The 15723-nt window shown below is 43.2% G+C and overlaps 1 protein-coding gene across 6 annotated transcripts in view; it reads right to left on the bottom strand.

Annotated features, from left to right (window-relative positions):
- Window positions 1-555: 555 nt before the first annotated feature.
- The window catches only part of FAT1 (FAT atypical cadherin 1), a 142636-nt gene continuing 127468 nt past the window's right edge, over window positions 556-15723 (bottom strand). For 3 of the 6 annotated variants that reach the window (XM_049865164.1, XM_049865166.1, XM_049865165.1), the window contains exons 21-28: window positions 15438-15595; window positions 13974-14436; window positions 12125-12278; window positions 11847-11957; window positions 9323-9954; window positions 8273-8410; window positions 3464-3499; window positions 556-1967 (exon numbers count right to left, since the gene is read on the bottom strand). In XM_049865164.1, the coding sequence (XP_049721121.1) occupies window positions 1348-1967; window positions 3464-3499; window positions 8273-8410; window positions 9323-9954; window positions 11847-11957; window positions 12125-12278; window positions 13974-14436; window positions 15438-15595 (2312 nt within the window). In that variant the 3' untranslated portion in view covers window positions 556-1347. Of the gene's footprint in view, window positions 1968-3463; window positions 3500-3627; window positions 3803-8272; window positions 8411-9322; window positions 9955-11846; window positions 11958-12124; window positions 12279-13973; window positions 14437-15437; window positions 15596-15723 lie in introns of all 6 variants that reach the window. The other 3 variants (XM_049865167.1, XM_049865169.1, XR_007514836.1) reach the window with 2 other exon arrangements.

The raw sequence follows: 15723 nt of genomic DNA, 5'->3' as shown, positions 1-15723 counted from the left end.
CAAAGCTAGATTCTCTGTAGTCCATTTCACAGTGACTGGCACACAGTAGGTACTGAATAAATAATTTGTTGGATGGATGGATTTTGACTGTACAGATATATTTTTTTTTTACTGATTTCACATTAAATCACACAGAAATATGTTCTTTGACAAAAGAAACGTAAAATGCTTCATAAAGACATTTCTTATATAAATTATTGACAAATATTGACAAAGGTGAGAACACAGAAGCATCTGAATTATGGCCAGTAAGTACTAATAAAATAAAAAAATGCATAAAGAAAACTTTCTTGAAGTTTTAGTCAGAAAGCATGTACCACGTAAGAGACAGCTAAGCTGTTCACCTTTATACCTAGATTCTCAACAGTATCAGGTAGCCGTATGCTGCCACCTAGTGGTCCATCTGTAAGTGCTGCCAATGGAAAGGCTGTACAATGTCAGCCACTAAGTGCACCTGTGTGTATCCATCTTCCCGTTCATCCTTCCTTCACATAAATTCAGGAACTAAATCCTGTACAGGAGTATAAATACAAAGAAAAAGAGGCAGGAAAGCTAACGTATTTTATTAATAATTTATTGTCAGTAAGAAAGACTGGCTAATGGTAGTTTTCAGTAAAAACCTTTACAAGACCATAGCATCACAAATATACAGACACTATAAAAACTGTGTCGTGGTGTCTGGGGTCTAAGCAGGTATGCAGAAGGTTTACACTTTCCAATAATGAAAAATGTGCATAATTCTGAAATACAGTAACCCATTCCAGACATGTCCATGTACCAGATCTTGCCCGTTCTATGTACAACCAGAAATGAAAGACTACATTGAAATGCATTAATGAAATGTCATACGTCAGAGGAAAACAACATAGAACGAAACCCTGGTTATACTAAAAAAAATCAGGGTGCTACGTAATGTCACTACCACCGCCAAAATTCAGCCAAAAACAAATGCATACAGTATCTTGGAAACTGAGTTTTAACTATGGAAAATCAAATCTGTACATGAAATTTACAAAAAGGAAAAATTAAAATAATCAAATCTACATAAATACATGAGTCAGGCTAACAAGACGGTAGGACTAATTTTCACTTCGTCATTTTAACAGACAAATGTAAATACAAAAAAGATGCTCAGACATGGCACAGCCAAGGTAAATCTCATCCAATTACAGTATGTTAGGACACTGGAAACGGCTAACGTGTCAAGAGGTGCGTGATCCAGCGCGGGCATGCCCTCTGGGGCTCACCGAGGAAAGCGCTTCAGCACTGTGCACACAACGACGCAGAAGGTTATTGGTCTCGTCTCTCGGTTCATCAGGTCCAGGCACTTGGGGGGGAGTGTGAGCGTCAAACTTCCGTATGCTGCTGCGGATCCAGCGGCGGAATCGCCACCTCTTCAAAGCGGCCATCGTCTCCGCTCTCATAGTCACTCATCATGACCTCGGACTCCACTTCGCAGCAGGCGGACACATCAGAGCAGGAAGCTGTGGGGACGTACACGGACATGGCCAGGTTTTCTACAGCGGGGGCGTCGAAGTTCCTTTGATACCCTGGAGCGTAAGGGGCAAAGGGTTCTCTACAAGTACTGCTCTCCCCAGGGCCTGTTTTTTGAGGTTCAGACACATCGACGGGATAGAAACTGGGCAGATACTGATTCAAGCTGAACCTCTGCCAGTTCCTTGCTGAAGAACCTGCCGCAGGCGTGTCTCTAGGGGAGAGTATGGATTCAAACTGATCGCTGAATTCTGGGGGTAAGGGCGGCAGCTCATCAGGCGCAGGGAAGTCGTCTGGTGGTGGCGGGAAATCGCTTTCAATGTCGTACCCTCCGGGGTAATAATCTGTATCGATGGCATTTGGGTCTGCCGAGTACAGGGGTGTTTGTTCATCAGTGACCTCGTAATTGGGAAACTCCTGGATGTCTGGCAGGGGAACACTCGGCATCCAGTCTGACGTGTCCCAGTGATACCCTTGGTGAAAAGAAGACGACAGGTTTCAGTGAGTGTTCTCCCAGGCACCAATGCGAAGAGCTCAGAGCGTCAGAAAACGAAACATGCATCTGCATTCACGCCTCCCAGGTTAATGGCTTTGGAAACCTCCTGTCTGCACTTTGAAGACATCCCCCTGCCCGTAGGTGCCCTGTCTGGAGGACCTCAGTGAACTAGACTCAATGTCTAAAACACAGACTTGCCGTTTTGTGTATGCACCTAACATTCATGGAAATAACAATTTTAACTGAGGCAATGCGTTCCCATCTAATTTACATCCACTCTTCTACAAATAAAGGATTGGTTGAGTCTCAGGACTTTAGTAAAGAAATTTTACTCTTTCAGAAAGAAGTCACTATTTAGTAAAATATCCAATGTTACTCAATTTGCACTTAAAAAAGTCTAATCAATGCAACTTCAAAAAATTTTAAATGATCTTGAATATGCTAAAATTTAGAAAATAAGTATCCTTTATGATAATGTAGTAAGTTTATTATTAAACATTATACTATTTTTCACTAGCCCTAAGTAAATTAATGAATTATCTTAATACAGGTAGGTATCAAAGCATGCCTCCAAATCAAGGAAAACACAATCAATTTTTTAAAGTGTTAAAAAGTAAACATGTCACTTTGAGGACTAAGGTTGGTTGGTCTGACCGAAGCCATGGTATTTTCAATTGCCTCATGTGCTAAAACTGGACAATGAATAAGGAAGACCAAAGCAGAACTGATGCCTTTGAATTACGGTGTTGGCGAAGAATATTGAATATACCATGGACTGCCAGAAGAACGAACAAATCTGTCTTGGAAGAAGTACAACCAGAATGTTCCTCAGAAGCGAGGAAAGTGAGACTTTTTCTCACATACTTTGGACATGTTATCAGGAGGGACCAGTCCCTGGAGAAGGACATCATGCTTGGTAAGGTAGAGGGTCAGCAAAAAAGAGGGAGACCCTCAAAGAAATGGATCGACACAGTGGCTGCAACAGTGGGCTCAAGCGTAACAAGGATTGTGAAGATGGCGCAGGACCAGGCAGTGTTTTGTTCTGTTGTGTGTGGGGTCACCATGAGCGGGAACCAACTTGAAGCCACCTAGCAACAACAGCAAAGCATGCCTCCAAATTAAACAAAACATAAACAAGCACTGAAAAATATGAAAACAGTTTCTGATGGACAAAAACAGTCAGACTCTGTCATTTTTTAAAACACTAAGGATCGTTTTCAACTATATAAAAGTCTATTAAAAAAAACTCCCAGTTTGGGGATAGAATTTTTTTTTTTTTTAACGTGGGACTTTTCAGGTCCTCTGCAGAGGGAAAGGTTAGGCATTACGTGTTTAGAAAGCAGGGCACAGGCTGTCACGGCCTTGGTTACTGCCGCACACACAGAGCCAACGAGTGAAGCGAGTCAGCATGAAGGTCAACCCTTCACCAGGTTTTTAGTGAACATCAGTGGACAACTGGCATGCATGAGTCACCTCGTGATTTGCTGAGGTCAGGAGCAGCCAAAGACTCTTTGGGTGGCAGGGTAGAAAGAAAAGAAAACATTTATAATTAAAACAGACAAACGGCTAAAAAAGGCAAAAAAGATAATTGCATAAAACCATGTAAACTATTTACAAAGGCCCAGTCGGCCACATACCATGCCTTTAAGCCATTATCTACGAAACTTCCAAATGGCTGAGAAATTTATGCAGCACAAATAAAATGGGGCGTGGGGGTGGAAGAAAAAGATGACCGTGATGATGGATTAGAGGCTCTGCCAGGAAACTCAAATACTATTTTACTTTCTTTTCCTTGTTTCTGGCAATCTAAGCCTGAAAATATAGAATTTTGTTAGGAATAATTAAAATAGTAATTAAATAAAAATTTTGTTAGGCTCTAATAAAATGTAAACTGAGAACAAACTTGAATTACACATTCACTTTACTGAGAAACATAAATCCCGCAGCATCACATTACTTAGATGACAATCAAAATACATCTGAAGCCGCGTAATACAGACTTTAAAACACATTATATACCCTTTAAATGCATATTAAATTCAGAGGAACTCATGAATGAACCTTTAGAGACTTACAGATAACCCCGGAAAGCTCAAAGTCTAAACCTTGTCCATTTTGAATATGAGCTCCTATGTTTACATTTTTAACCTTTCTCTGGAGAGAACACTGGCTACAACCACTGATTTTTCCCCCAAATCTGTAATTACTCTTCGTCATCAGGGCCCTCGCTTTATACACAGACCTCTTAGCAGGGACGTCAGAGAAAGCGGACGTAAAGCCCAACTCTGCCAGTCAGGGCCCCGTGTCCCTGGGTGAGCTGCTACCTGAGTAAGCACTGGGTTCTTATCTCTGAAACGGGGAAGAAAATCCCCTTAGACATTTTATGGGAAGTAAGTAAGACAACGCAGACCAAACACTAACACAAGTTAGACCTGTTAGCTACCATTAGTAATTCTTCTTATCATAGAAGTATAGTCACTTTTGTGATTTTTTTAAGGAAGTTAATGCCTTCTATGTACAGTGTAAAAAATGAACTTGGAAACCCATATACATAATTTAGAACGAATAAGATTTGACTGTGGGTTTTCGTGTAGGAATTTAAACCAAAAACTGATAATGACTGTGGTTGCTCTGAAAAACAAATAAGCCAGTGAAGTGTTCAGTCAACATGTAGCTAGATAATTTTTTTAGCCTACCAAAAAAAAACTTTGTCAGTGCTTTAAAAAAAAGAGGGCTAACAACCTTTGTTACTAAACAGGCATTCAATAATCCTTAAAATTTCAGGTAGCTTTCAACTTTAAGTTGAATCTATACTTCTTAGATATGCCAAAAAGTACGTTTCCATAAAGATTATGGTAATGAAGTAACTGTTTAATTTCTGCTTCCTTAAACCCCATCAATATTTAAAGTGTTGGAATGTGATCACGTTAAAACTAAAATTCACTAAACAGGATACAGATTACTTTCTGAATCACCAAGTAAAAACAGGGTGCTACTTCCTTTTTTTGACTCCTTAGGGAAATAAGCATAAGGCTCATTAGTCACTAGGAACACTGAAACCTTTCTCCAAGTGTCACGCCTGGACCAGTAACCTCAGAATCTACCGAGAACTTGTTAGAAATGCAAATTCTCAGGCCCCAAGCCAGGCTGCTCACAGCGCTCCACGGGACCTGATTTACGCTACAGCCTGAAAACTGCTAGCCTGTGCCATTTCACACGTGACCGATCTAGTTTCAGTGTGGTAATAAAGGATTGATTTAATTTAAAACGATTTGAGGGAGGTGGTCACTGCCCTTCTGATTTGGAACAGACAAAACTTACTAAATGATTTTCACTCAACTGAGCATCAACACGTACCTTCTTCTGTATTCAACCATTTCTCTTGATCATACCCAAGGAAAACCCGAAAGTGAAGAGTCGGTTATAGCTAATTATGAAAGCTTTGTGTTATTTAGTCTTACTCCTATCCATATGGAAAGAGTTACTTTATATTAATTTTTGGTAATTACAATTGCTTCTAAACTTCTTAGTACTGCACCATGTAAAGGCAGTTCTCAAGATCCTGAGGATTACTTCTAATATCTGTGCAAATTCCCTATGAAATGCAAAAAGCAACAAGAAATAACGTACAGAAATATTTTTGCAAGGTATCTATTGCGAATAGACACAACTGTACAAAATAAACGGACGCAAACGCCTCAGAACCACAAGGTATTAACATTACAACAGGCACAAACACACTGCTGCAGTGACGTACTCACTATAAACAAGCACAACGCACGAGCACTTGTGACTATACCTTCTTCATTCACCGTGTCAACGACAGCATTGACAAGACGTATTACCGTAACTACGGAAGCTTATAGAAAGGTACAAAAGCAGCAAATTAGGAAAATCTTCATTAGTTAGAACATAGTGCATTAAAAAGGATTTCTTCATATTATACATTTACTACCTTATGGTTTAAAAATGTGAAGCGAATCCTTTAGCACAACTACGTAACACAATTATGCATGATCCCTGCATTCTTACTTATACTGCTCAGATTTTTCTAACCAAGCTATGTATTTGTTATCATTAATCAAAGGAAGAAAGTAACCACATTTTATTGGAATTTAGAAAAAAATTTCTAAATTTTTTCAGAATTACGATTATGGTTTGAGTCACGAGAAAGCAATTCCTATGTCAACATCTCATGGGCAAAAGACTTCGCTCACATTCAAGGGGTAAAATTCTTGGTAAGCCGCTTTTATGAGCTCATTTAATAGACTTGTACATCATCCCCAGAGAAAATAAAATTTAAAGGCTATATAATAAGGCAAAATACACAATATAAACACAAAAATGGTTTTACCCGTTCTACTTGCCCCCCCATGCCAAAGTTCCTGCCTTTTTGTAGACGGACTAACAGCTGGTGAGCTGGTAAACCAGCGGAGAAGTGCAGGCCCTCCGCCGGGCTGTGTCCCGTGTAAGTCCCCTTTCTGCGCGTGTACCAGGTGGTTTTAAAGCACCTACGTGTCAAAACAAACATGTTTGTATGTGGTGTGTGGAAGCATGGCCCTAAAGATGCCCAGGTCCTCATCCCCGGTGAGTGTCATCTTACACGGCAAAGGGGAGACTGCTAATGTGAGCGAGTGTAAGAATCTTAAGATGGGAAATGACCCTAAATTATCCAGGTGGGCCCTTAAAAGGGAAAACAGTCAGAGGGAGATGTGATGGTGGAAGGAGGGTCAGAGAGGAAACACAAGCCAAGGAATGTGGGCAGCCTGTAGAAGCTGGAAAAAGCAAGGAAACAGGTTCCCAACTAGGAGCTCGAGAAAACAATGCCGCCTACTGACACCTTGGTTTAGCCAGTGACCCATTTTGGAATCCTAACCCACAGAACTTTAAGATAACAAATTTATGTTGTTTTAAGACACTAAGTCTGTAGTAACTTGTCACAGCGGCCTTAGAGAACTGAGTATTGATTCATAATACAGGCTTTAATTTTATGATAATGATTAAAATTCTAACTATTAAAATACAAACTACTCCTTGATATACTTTTTTTTTAAATTTTTTCCTCACATTGTCTTATCTGGCAATTACTTTTCATAATGTGATCCATAACTTGTTAGAAGTGTTTGAGGACACTGAGAATGATGTCTCAACGGAGAGAACTAAAAACCAAAGGTAACACGGACAAGACTCTAAAACGTATTTATGAAGACCATCTGAGGCCACGTTCTAAGTCACTACATGAACTGGTAAACGATTATTTTCATGTTGTTTTCTTGATGTTGGCTTCATAAGCAAAGCTATGTTCCTCCACGCGTTACTAAACAATAAACACGCCTAACATGCTGGAAAGGAGAAACACACCAATATACTCATGGCGATTTTCAGCTCAGAAAAGGACTCTGCTATGGACCATATTCCTCTGGGTTAGAAACAATCATATTATTTGAAAGGTTTAAACCAATAAACAATATTTGAAAGGTTTGAACACATTACATTTTAGTGTCCAAAAACAGAAAACTAAGCTTATTAATTCCAAGATTCAAAGTTTTCCACTTAAATCTCACTTTACAGTGTTACTGAACACTGACCAATTTTCTCTACTCGTCTGTGCTGATACGGCAAAGCTGGTTATCAATGCGATTTGTCCTACGGAAATCAGATATCTTTGGCATCAAAGACCCTACCGTCAAACTGTCTGTATTAGAAATATGATCAAACTTACTAGCAATCTCTTAAACTGTGCTCCCAGTCAGTATGCTCGGATCCAAGTGGGAGCTGAGGCCGCAGGGGGCGAGGGAGAAAACAAATAAGACCTTGTAATACCAAAGGTGCTGTTGACAACAAACATCTCAGACCTCCAGCCCGCTCTTGGGGTGCAGGTGCAGGTGTGCGTGTGTGCAGGAGGTGTGCGTGCTCAAGAAAGTGTAAGGGCTTGGAAGACCCACAAAACTTCTGTAACGTTTGCTGTTGTGACAGAAAAGTCAACATGAAATCAGTCAATCGGACAGAAATTACTTTCAATTAACTATGTTTTCTTCCCTACTACTGACAAATTGCTACAGTTCAAAGATCTATTCATGAAGAACGGTTTAAATGTATTCCCCAACTGACGCTCATGCCGGCATGTACAAGGTATCGTTTAAAAGCGGTCCAAGTGACGTGTCAGCACTTTCTGAGCCTGGTCAGAGCGCCTGGCGCACTGTGTCACTGTAACCTAATGACAGCGGCATTCTCAAGGGCAAGCAGGCCAAGCAGGGCATTCCAGGAATTCTCTTCACTCACCATTATCATCGCATGATTCCGACTGGAAGGAGCTCAGAGACTGCACTTCAGACAGGCTTTCCCGGGCACTGTACGGAAGAGAAGGCTTTTCCTCCAGAGGTTTCTTGGACAGACAGGGATCCAGGTCCACCACTTTAGCTAAAAGGGAGGGAGAGCAGACCGGCAGTGAACCCCGGGAGAGTGGGGACCCTGTTTTGTTCACTGCTGAACCCTGACACAGAGCAAGCACTGACGACAACTGTCTGAAACGTGTATAATAAATGATTAAAGGAAAACATCTTTAAGACTAAAAAAAACCCAAAAACCTGAAAATACTCTTGGAATATTCACCGACTGTAAATGACCCTTATGGACACCATCAGATGATATTTTGACATTAAAATTTTGTTTTAAAATGGCATATATAGCTTTTCTAAAGCATTAGATATACTTCAGGCCAGAATATAAATATTACCTCTCCCTCTGGCCATATTAAAAAAAAAAAAAACCCTAGCATGCAAATATCCCCCAAAGTTTTTAATAACTTGTCATAAGAAGCCCAAATTAGTCCAGCTCAGAGCCCGTATCCATGACAAAAACGAAATGATGACTGTAAAATATTAACTGGAACATAACTAAATTCGACTCCTTAATTAAAATAACATCACAGCCAAAATGCTCAGTCTAGGGCTCGAGACACTTACAGAGCTTTTCAAATCTAGCAAACGCCTTCAGATTTTGAGCATATTTCTAACACCCAGAACCCCCTGCGTCAAGCTGACTCTGACTCATGGTGACCCCGTGTGTCAGAGTAGAACCGAGCTCCACAGGGTTTTCAACAGCTGACTTTTCAGAAGTAGGCTGCCAGGCCTTTCTTCCGAGGTGCCACCAGGTGGACCTGAACCGCCAAACTGCTGGTTAGCAGCCAAGCACATCAACTGTTTTCACCAGGGGCTCCATCTCTCACAGAGACTCTCTATTTCGACTTGAACCAACATAGCTCGCAGAGAACTTGTGATTTCACTGTTTATCTCTGAGACATTTAAGTTAGATGAAGAAAGCCGTTCTTACTGTCGTAGTCGAAGTCCCAGTTAGGCTTCTGTATGGAGTCGCTGTCAGAAGGAGAGTTTGAAGGAGGCGGGGGAGGCAGGTTGGGGGCGACACTGCAGACGGCCACGGCTTTTCTGTGTCCGTGCACCGACTCGGGGTTAAAAGTGCTGAACTCCGGGTGCTCTGGAATGGCTGACCCTTCAAAGGAGTTCCGGTCCAGGTTGTTCCTAGAGTCACTGGGGATGCTTGGAGTATAGGAGATAGGCCGGACAGGCACCTGGGGTGGGATGTCTGAGTAAATGTTCTTATTTAGCTTTGAATCAAAATAGGGTCTTTGCGAGAAAGCAGCGGCGGGCCCCAGGTGCTTGTCTTCAGGTCCAGGCTGGTGTTTCTTCTTTCGGCTAATCATTTTGCGGCAGAGAACAAACACCACCACCAGTAAAAATATCACCGTTATGAAGACAATGACTCCTATTCCTTCGGCCAGTCCGATGTTCCAGGGAGTGGACACGTACTGATTGGGCACGGCTTCCTCGCAGTGCCTCCCCCTGTACTCCTGGCTGCAGTTACAGTGGTAGGAGCCGTGTGTGTTCTCACACTGCGCCCCGTTACGGCACGGGCTGCCGGCGCACTCGTCGATGTCGCTCTGACACCTGCCAGGAAGAGAGCCCAGAGTGAGCAGACCACCTGTGCTGTGACTGATGTCTCAGAATGGCCCTTCTCGCCATGGCCTGGTAGCTCCTACCCAGGTGACTGGGCGGGGCTGTCCAAGTAAGATAATGTGGCCCACCAAGGGGGCTGGTCAGATTTGCCTTAAAAGAGAGCCAATTCCAGAGCAGAGAGAACAGCCCTCCACGAGCAAGGAAGGAGAGACTGGCAGGAGAAACCCACAGGAGACGTCACAGTGGGCTTCCCAGCCCATGGAGCAAGAAAGCTGAGTGACTTTGGGCCGAGACTGAGGGCCGGGGAGACGGCTACGCCTGACCCACGAATTTGAGACTTGCCAGCCTCCACAACCGCGTGAGCCATTTTCTTTACACCGTTTGTGAGTTCTGTGAGACACTAATGAATTAGGGAACCCAAAGACAGGAGGCAGAAGGAGTAGCTGATGTTAGAGATGACGGGGCGGAACAGCAGCTTGGAAAGGTTAGACATTTGGCACGTCTTTAAGCTCCTCCTCACAGGAACCAGCCCTGTGCTGACCCTTATAAAAGAGATTACTCATTTACCACTGCAGTGGAAATCAGCGCACACCAGGCCTGTGATCCTTAGAGACTAAAGAATAATCCCTCCTAAAAAGATACAACCAAAACCAAAATGTAACAGCCAAAAAACCTACTGTCAACAACAACCACAACACAAAAACCTTTTGCGGTGTAAACTGATCACAAGTTCTGAACGCGTATTTGGGAGACCAGCGTTCTATCCCGCCAATGTTTACCCGCCATTCTTCTAGGATTCCCGAGACTACTAAATCAAACTGTCGGGCTAAAGCATCATTTTGTTTCTAGTCTGATAACCAAGTCACCACTCCAAAATGTGGAACATGCATACTGATAATAGCATGCTGCAAACTGTCCTAGCAGACAATTAAATTTCTAAATATAAAGTTCAAATTTGGGAATATGAGAGGTTCCATAAAACTCATGTGAAAAGAGAGGGAACTGCAAGGTTTTCCATTTTAACATGTGGCTCCTTGTTTAAGAGCCTTCCACAGCTCCTCATCCTGAGCAGAACCATCCACATGCACGTCCCCTCTGCCTTTCCAAAGAGGGGCATGTTTCCACCTGTGCAGACCTACCTGCCTTTGATGAAATGTGTCTACTTACCAGTCCCCGTGCACACCTGGCATAAAAATTTCGATTACTGGGGAAGCTGGGGCAGGAAATCTCAAGTATTTCCTGTAACCACCTGGTCTTTAGAACCAAACCACATGGAGAGGTAAGGGATGGGTGTGACAGTAAAGGCTTATCTCAAGGTACAGCACCAGGCGTTAGCAAACAGCACGCCCTGGGAATTTTTTTTTTAAACTGAACTGATGAGAAGCCTAAGACAAAATAAGGTCTGGAACTAAACTCTCTCATCTGCCCCTCTCAAGGTTTTCAATGGGCACCTCCATGCCTTATTTTCTTCACCTGGAAAACGATGACCACGAGAGAGTGGAAAGAGGTCTGCAGATGACAAGTAAATGTCAGTGTCATCACCTCGATGACAGACAGGTGCAGCTCCACAGGCACCTGCTTTAACGAGAGGTGACAACCTCACCCATTCCACAAATGTTTACTGCCTGTGAGAACACATACATGCTTTGTTTATTGGTATTTCTGAAGTATAGAAACAGGTGTTTTCAAACATATACTATTATACTCACCGTCTCAATACTTTTCTTCAGTTTTAGAGTGAAAAGATACATTATACAAGGAGCCGGTAAGTGGATTATCAAATTCAGAAGCAATGAAGTCCAAACTAACGAAGAGTCTCTGCTTCTACCAATCAGTATGACACCGTGAAAGGCACAAACATAAACCCTGAAGAACCCATTTACCTTTCTCCTCTAAACCCTGAGTCACACTGACAAACGGCACCGTCCAAACTGTCAAAGCACGTTCCACCGTTTTTACAGGGCTCATCTTTGCAATATGGGCTGAGCTGGCACCTGAAGAATAAGGAAAAAATGTGCATAAACCTAACGCTCCCCCTACAAGTAAATACAGCAAAACGGAAACCATTGACAAATGAACTGAGACTTTTTACATACACAATTAGACATTTGGAAGCTTTTAAAATACAACTACTTATGAAAGTTAAGAAAACCAGACATACCTCTGGCCGGTGTACAACCCTCTGCATTGGCAAACAAAGTCTCCGCTGTCTACCAGGCACGTGCCACCGTAGAGGCAAGGGTTGGAGGAGCAGGGGTTGACGCTCACCTCACAGAACGTCCCTGTGTACACGGCACTGCACTTGCAGTAATAACCTAAATCAGCAAAAAGGAAGTCTTATCATTTGACAACTCAAACAGCAGTCTCACCATATTGGCTTTTACTTTTAAGTTTAAGCAAAGATTTAGTTCTCCGTATAAAAGCCAGTAAAACTGCCATTTCCTCTGGGCAAAAAGTTGTATCAACAAGCCTTCCACTGCTGAAATAATTAAAACACAGAGAACTGAAGAATGAAATCTAAATTGGCTTTAGTTAACCGTAATTTATGTAAGATTACTGGATGATGCGTACAGAGCAGGCCAAAAAAACAGTCCTTTATTGGAGTGACTATATAGACTGACAACAGTTACTACTTACTGAGCCTCAGTGTATCTGCAGCTCATGAGGCGATTTAAGGATTAAATGAGATAATGAGGAAGAAAGCACCCTGAAGACTCTACGTTACTGTTTCCAGTTTGGCCGAACAAGCACAGAGCACGCCAGGACTTCCTCTGTTACGGCCTTGACAGGCAGTGTGGCACTCATTACAGATATTACCCAGGGATTCCCTACGGTCTCCCTTCGGGGAACATGGCAGGACTGCACTTCCCTGCCCCTTCCAGGGTGATCACGACGAGCATTAGACAAAGAAATGTGTCTCCTGGGACCAGAGATTTTAAGCGCCAGCGCATCCTTTGCCATGTTCCATTCCTCCTGTTGCGGTGAGCATCACAGCACATCTCAACCTCGTCCCCAGTGACACAATGAAGACAGTCTCTTTGCTGACCTGCTTCGAGGTCCTATGTAACATGAGCACAATGAGCTCTGGTTGTGTTCTGCCACTGAGGTTTTCAGTCTTACCCGTGGATAACCTAGCCCAGGCTTAGTTAATACAGAATGCACAGGCGCTGTCCAAAGAAAACAGCACCATACCATACCCACTGCCATCGAGTCGGTTCTGACTCATAGCAACCCTATGTACCAAATACTTTTGAAACACCACTTAATAAGGTGCTATGTTCATTTTTGCTATATATCAAGGCAAGTCAACTGTCACTTTCATAACTATTCTATCACTGACAAGTGGCCCAACAGGGGTCTTGGACACAGAAGAAGCCACAGGGTGCACCCCACTGCACGAGGGCTTGGAGACAGGTAGGGGAACACTTCAGGAGGGGCTCAAAGCCTTCTAGAAAATCGTACACCACATATTGCCAGCAGGACTCCAGCAGTCTGTCTGTCCTGAGCCATCAGCTAGCAGCCAAGAACAGAGTGGTACCAATTCTAAATTCCTTTAGGCTAGTGCCTCTGGAACAGTCCTGGTGGCACCATGGTTAAGTGCTCAGCTGCTCCACAGGAAAAGAGACCTGCCCTTGCAAAGACCACAGCCAAGGAAACCCTATGGGGCAGTTCTACTGTGTCATACAGGGTCACACTGAGTCAGAATCAACTCGACGGCACATAAAAACAGTGCCTCTGGGGTTCGAAGGAGTTTGGTTAGCTGTGGTTTGCCTGTGGTTACAGACAGAGGGAGACACGTACAGAAATACACTCCGCTCACATGCCTGAGGGTGACCACAGACATTCAGCAGCCAGAGAAGCTGTTCTGCCCAGCCTAGTTGCCAATTCTAAGCCCTCCTTTGCCCCCGTAATACAGACTACTCGATTCTAACATCGTAAGCAGTATCTAACAATCTCTTTTTAGTAAGAAGAGAAAAAACAAAAAATATTTGGGCAGTTATGAAGCCTACCTCCAGTAGGTGATGGGCTGCAAATGCCTCCATTCTGGCAGGGACTGCTTGAGCACTCTTCTGCAGCTGTTAATAGGCACCCAGGAGACACGTCCACCGATTCTTCAATGTGTGCATAGCTTCTTGGCTTGTTATTTAAAGGGAGCTCTTGCCCATTCAGGTAAATGGAGTCCATACAACCCCTGAAACCATTACCAACTTGAGGGCTTCTTCCATGCCTTGTACCTTGCTGACGGATGTGGCCACCAAAAAACACATGGCTATCCAGGTTGAGGGTCTTCAGAGTCCCCGGGGCCGTGCCTGATGCGGTGTGGACCTGGTCTAGAACCAGCCTAGCGTAGTTTCCATTCACTTCAAGCGACACTGCGTGCCACTGCCCGTCATTGACCTGAATGCTTTGAACGGAGACAATTCCTGGGCCACTTCCACAGTCAAATTTGTACTGCAGTCTTCCATTGTGAATCTACGGAAGAACAGTCAGCTTTCTCATTACAGTCACAGGACTGAATCTTCAACCACGGCCCCTGCTCAGAAATCTACAGGAGGACCCTTCGGCCAAACATTAGACAGGCTCATAAAACAAAGCTAAGCTAAATGGACAAACCAGCCCAGGGGCAAGGACAATAAGGCAGGAGGGGACAGGAAAGCTGGCAATGGGGCGAGTGTTGACATGTCACGGGGTTGGCCACCAATGTCACAAAGCAATCTACAGGAGAGGGATGCCTGGTGAATACAGGGAGACTGGACCAGGCCTTCCATTCAAGTATCACACAACACATGCTCGTCTGTCCATTCTAAAAATAATAAAAGTGGGTCTTTTAAGGATAGCAAGTTCAAGTGCAAACTGCACATCCAAAAAGCACCACAGGAATGACTAATAATTGGCTGTTAACTGCCCCAAAAAAAGAGCTTCAAGTAATCTCGAAAGTCAAAAGTGAATCATGTTTGAAAAAAAAAAAAAAGGTAGGCGAAGTAATTACCACTTACGGCACCCTAGGAGCTGTCTACAGCGTTAGTGAGGCGTAATATCACCAAGAGCTTGAAAGTCAACTACCACGCGAACCTACAAACGTCTGTAAAAACGACAAGGGAATCTGAGCTCCTGCTCGGCAAAAAGAACTTTCCATGTGACAATACCTAAAACTTGTATAAAAAACCAAACCCGTTGCCGTCAAGTCAACTCCAGCTCAGAGCCGCCCCGTAGGCAAGAGTAGAACTGTCCCATAGGATTTCCAAGAAGCGGCTGATGGATTTGAACTGCCGACCTTGTGTTAGCAGCCGGATTCTTAACCACTGTGCCACCAGGGCTCCAAAGCTTGTGTAGATATCAAAACACTACTTAAATATGGAATTGGACTGCTTTGCTTACTTCATTTTTTTTTTAAAAGACAATCTGAACATAAAGTGAAATCTATCTTTTTAAAGTTCTCCACAACCTGAGGCACAAAGGCCATGAATACTCACCTCCAGGATGCTGTAGTCCGTTCCTCGAGCGTACATCACAACCGCATGAGTGGAGTACGTTCTCAGCCGCATCGACAGCTTCATCTCTAGTTTGTTCTCATTTTCCATTAGACGGTATTTCACAAAGCTGTTTCCAGTAAACGTCACAGAGGAACCCCCTGTAAATCACCAGCAGGAAAAAATAAACCAGAATCAAGGCGTATTTTCAAAAGTCTGATTCCCCTCCAGAGACTGATCCAAGTTTTTATGGAAGATTAAAATATTGTAAAATTCAATTCCATAGAAA

The sequence above is a fragment of the Elephas maximus genome, chromosome 22, assembly GCF_024166365.1.
Source record: "Elephas maximus indicus isolate mEleMax1 chromosome 22, mEleMax1 primary haplotype, whole genome shotgun sequence".
NCBI lineage: Eukaryota > Metazoa > Chordata > Mammalia > Proboscidea > Elephantidae > Elephas > Elephas maximus.
This window is presented reverse-complemented; position numbering and strand designations above follow the sequence as displayed.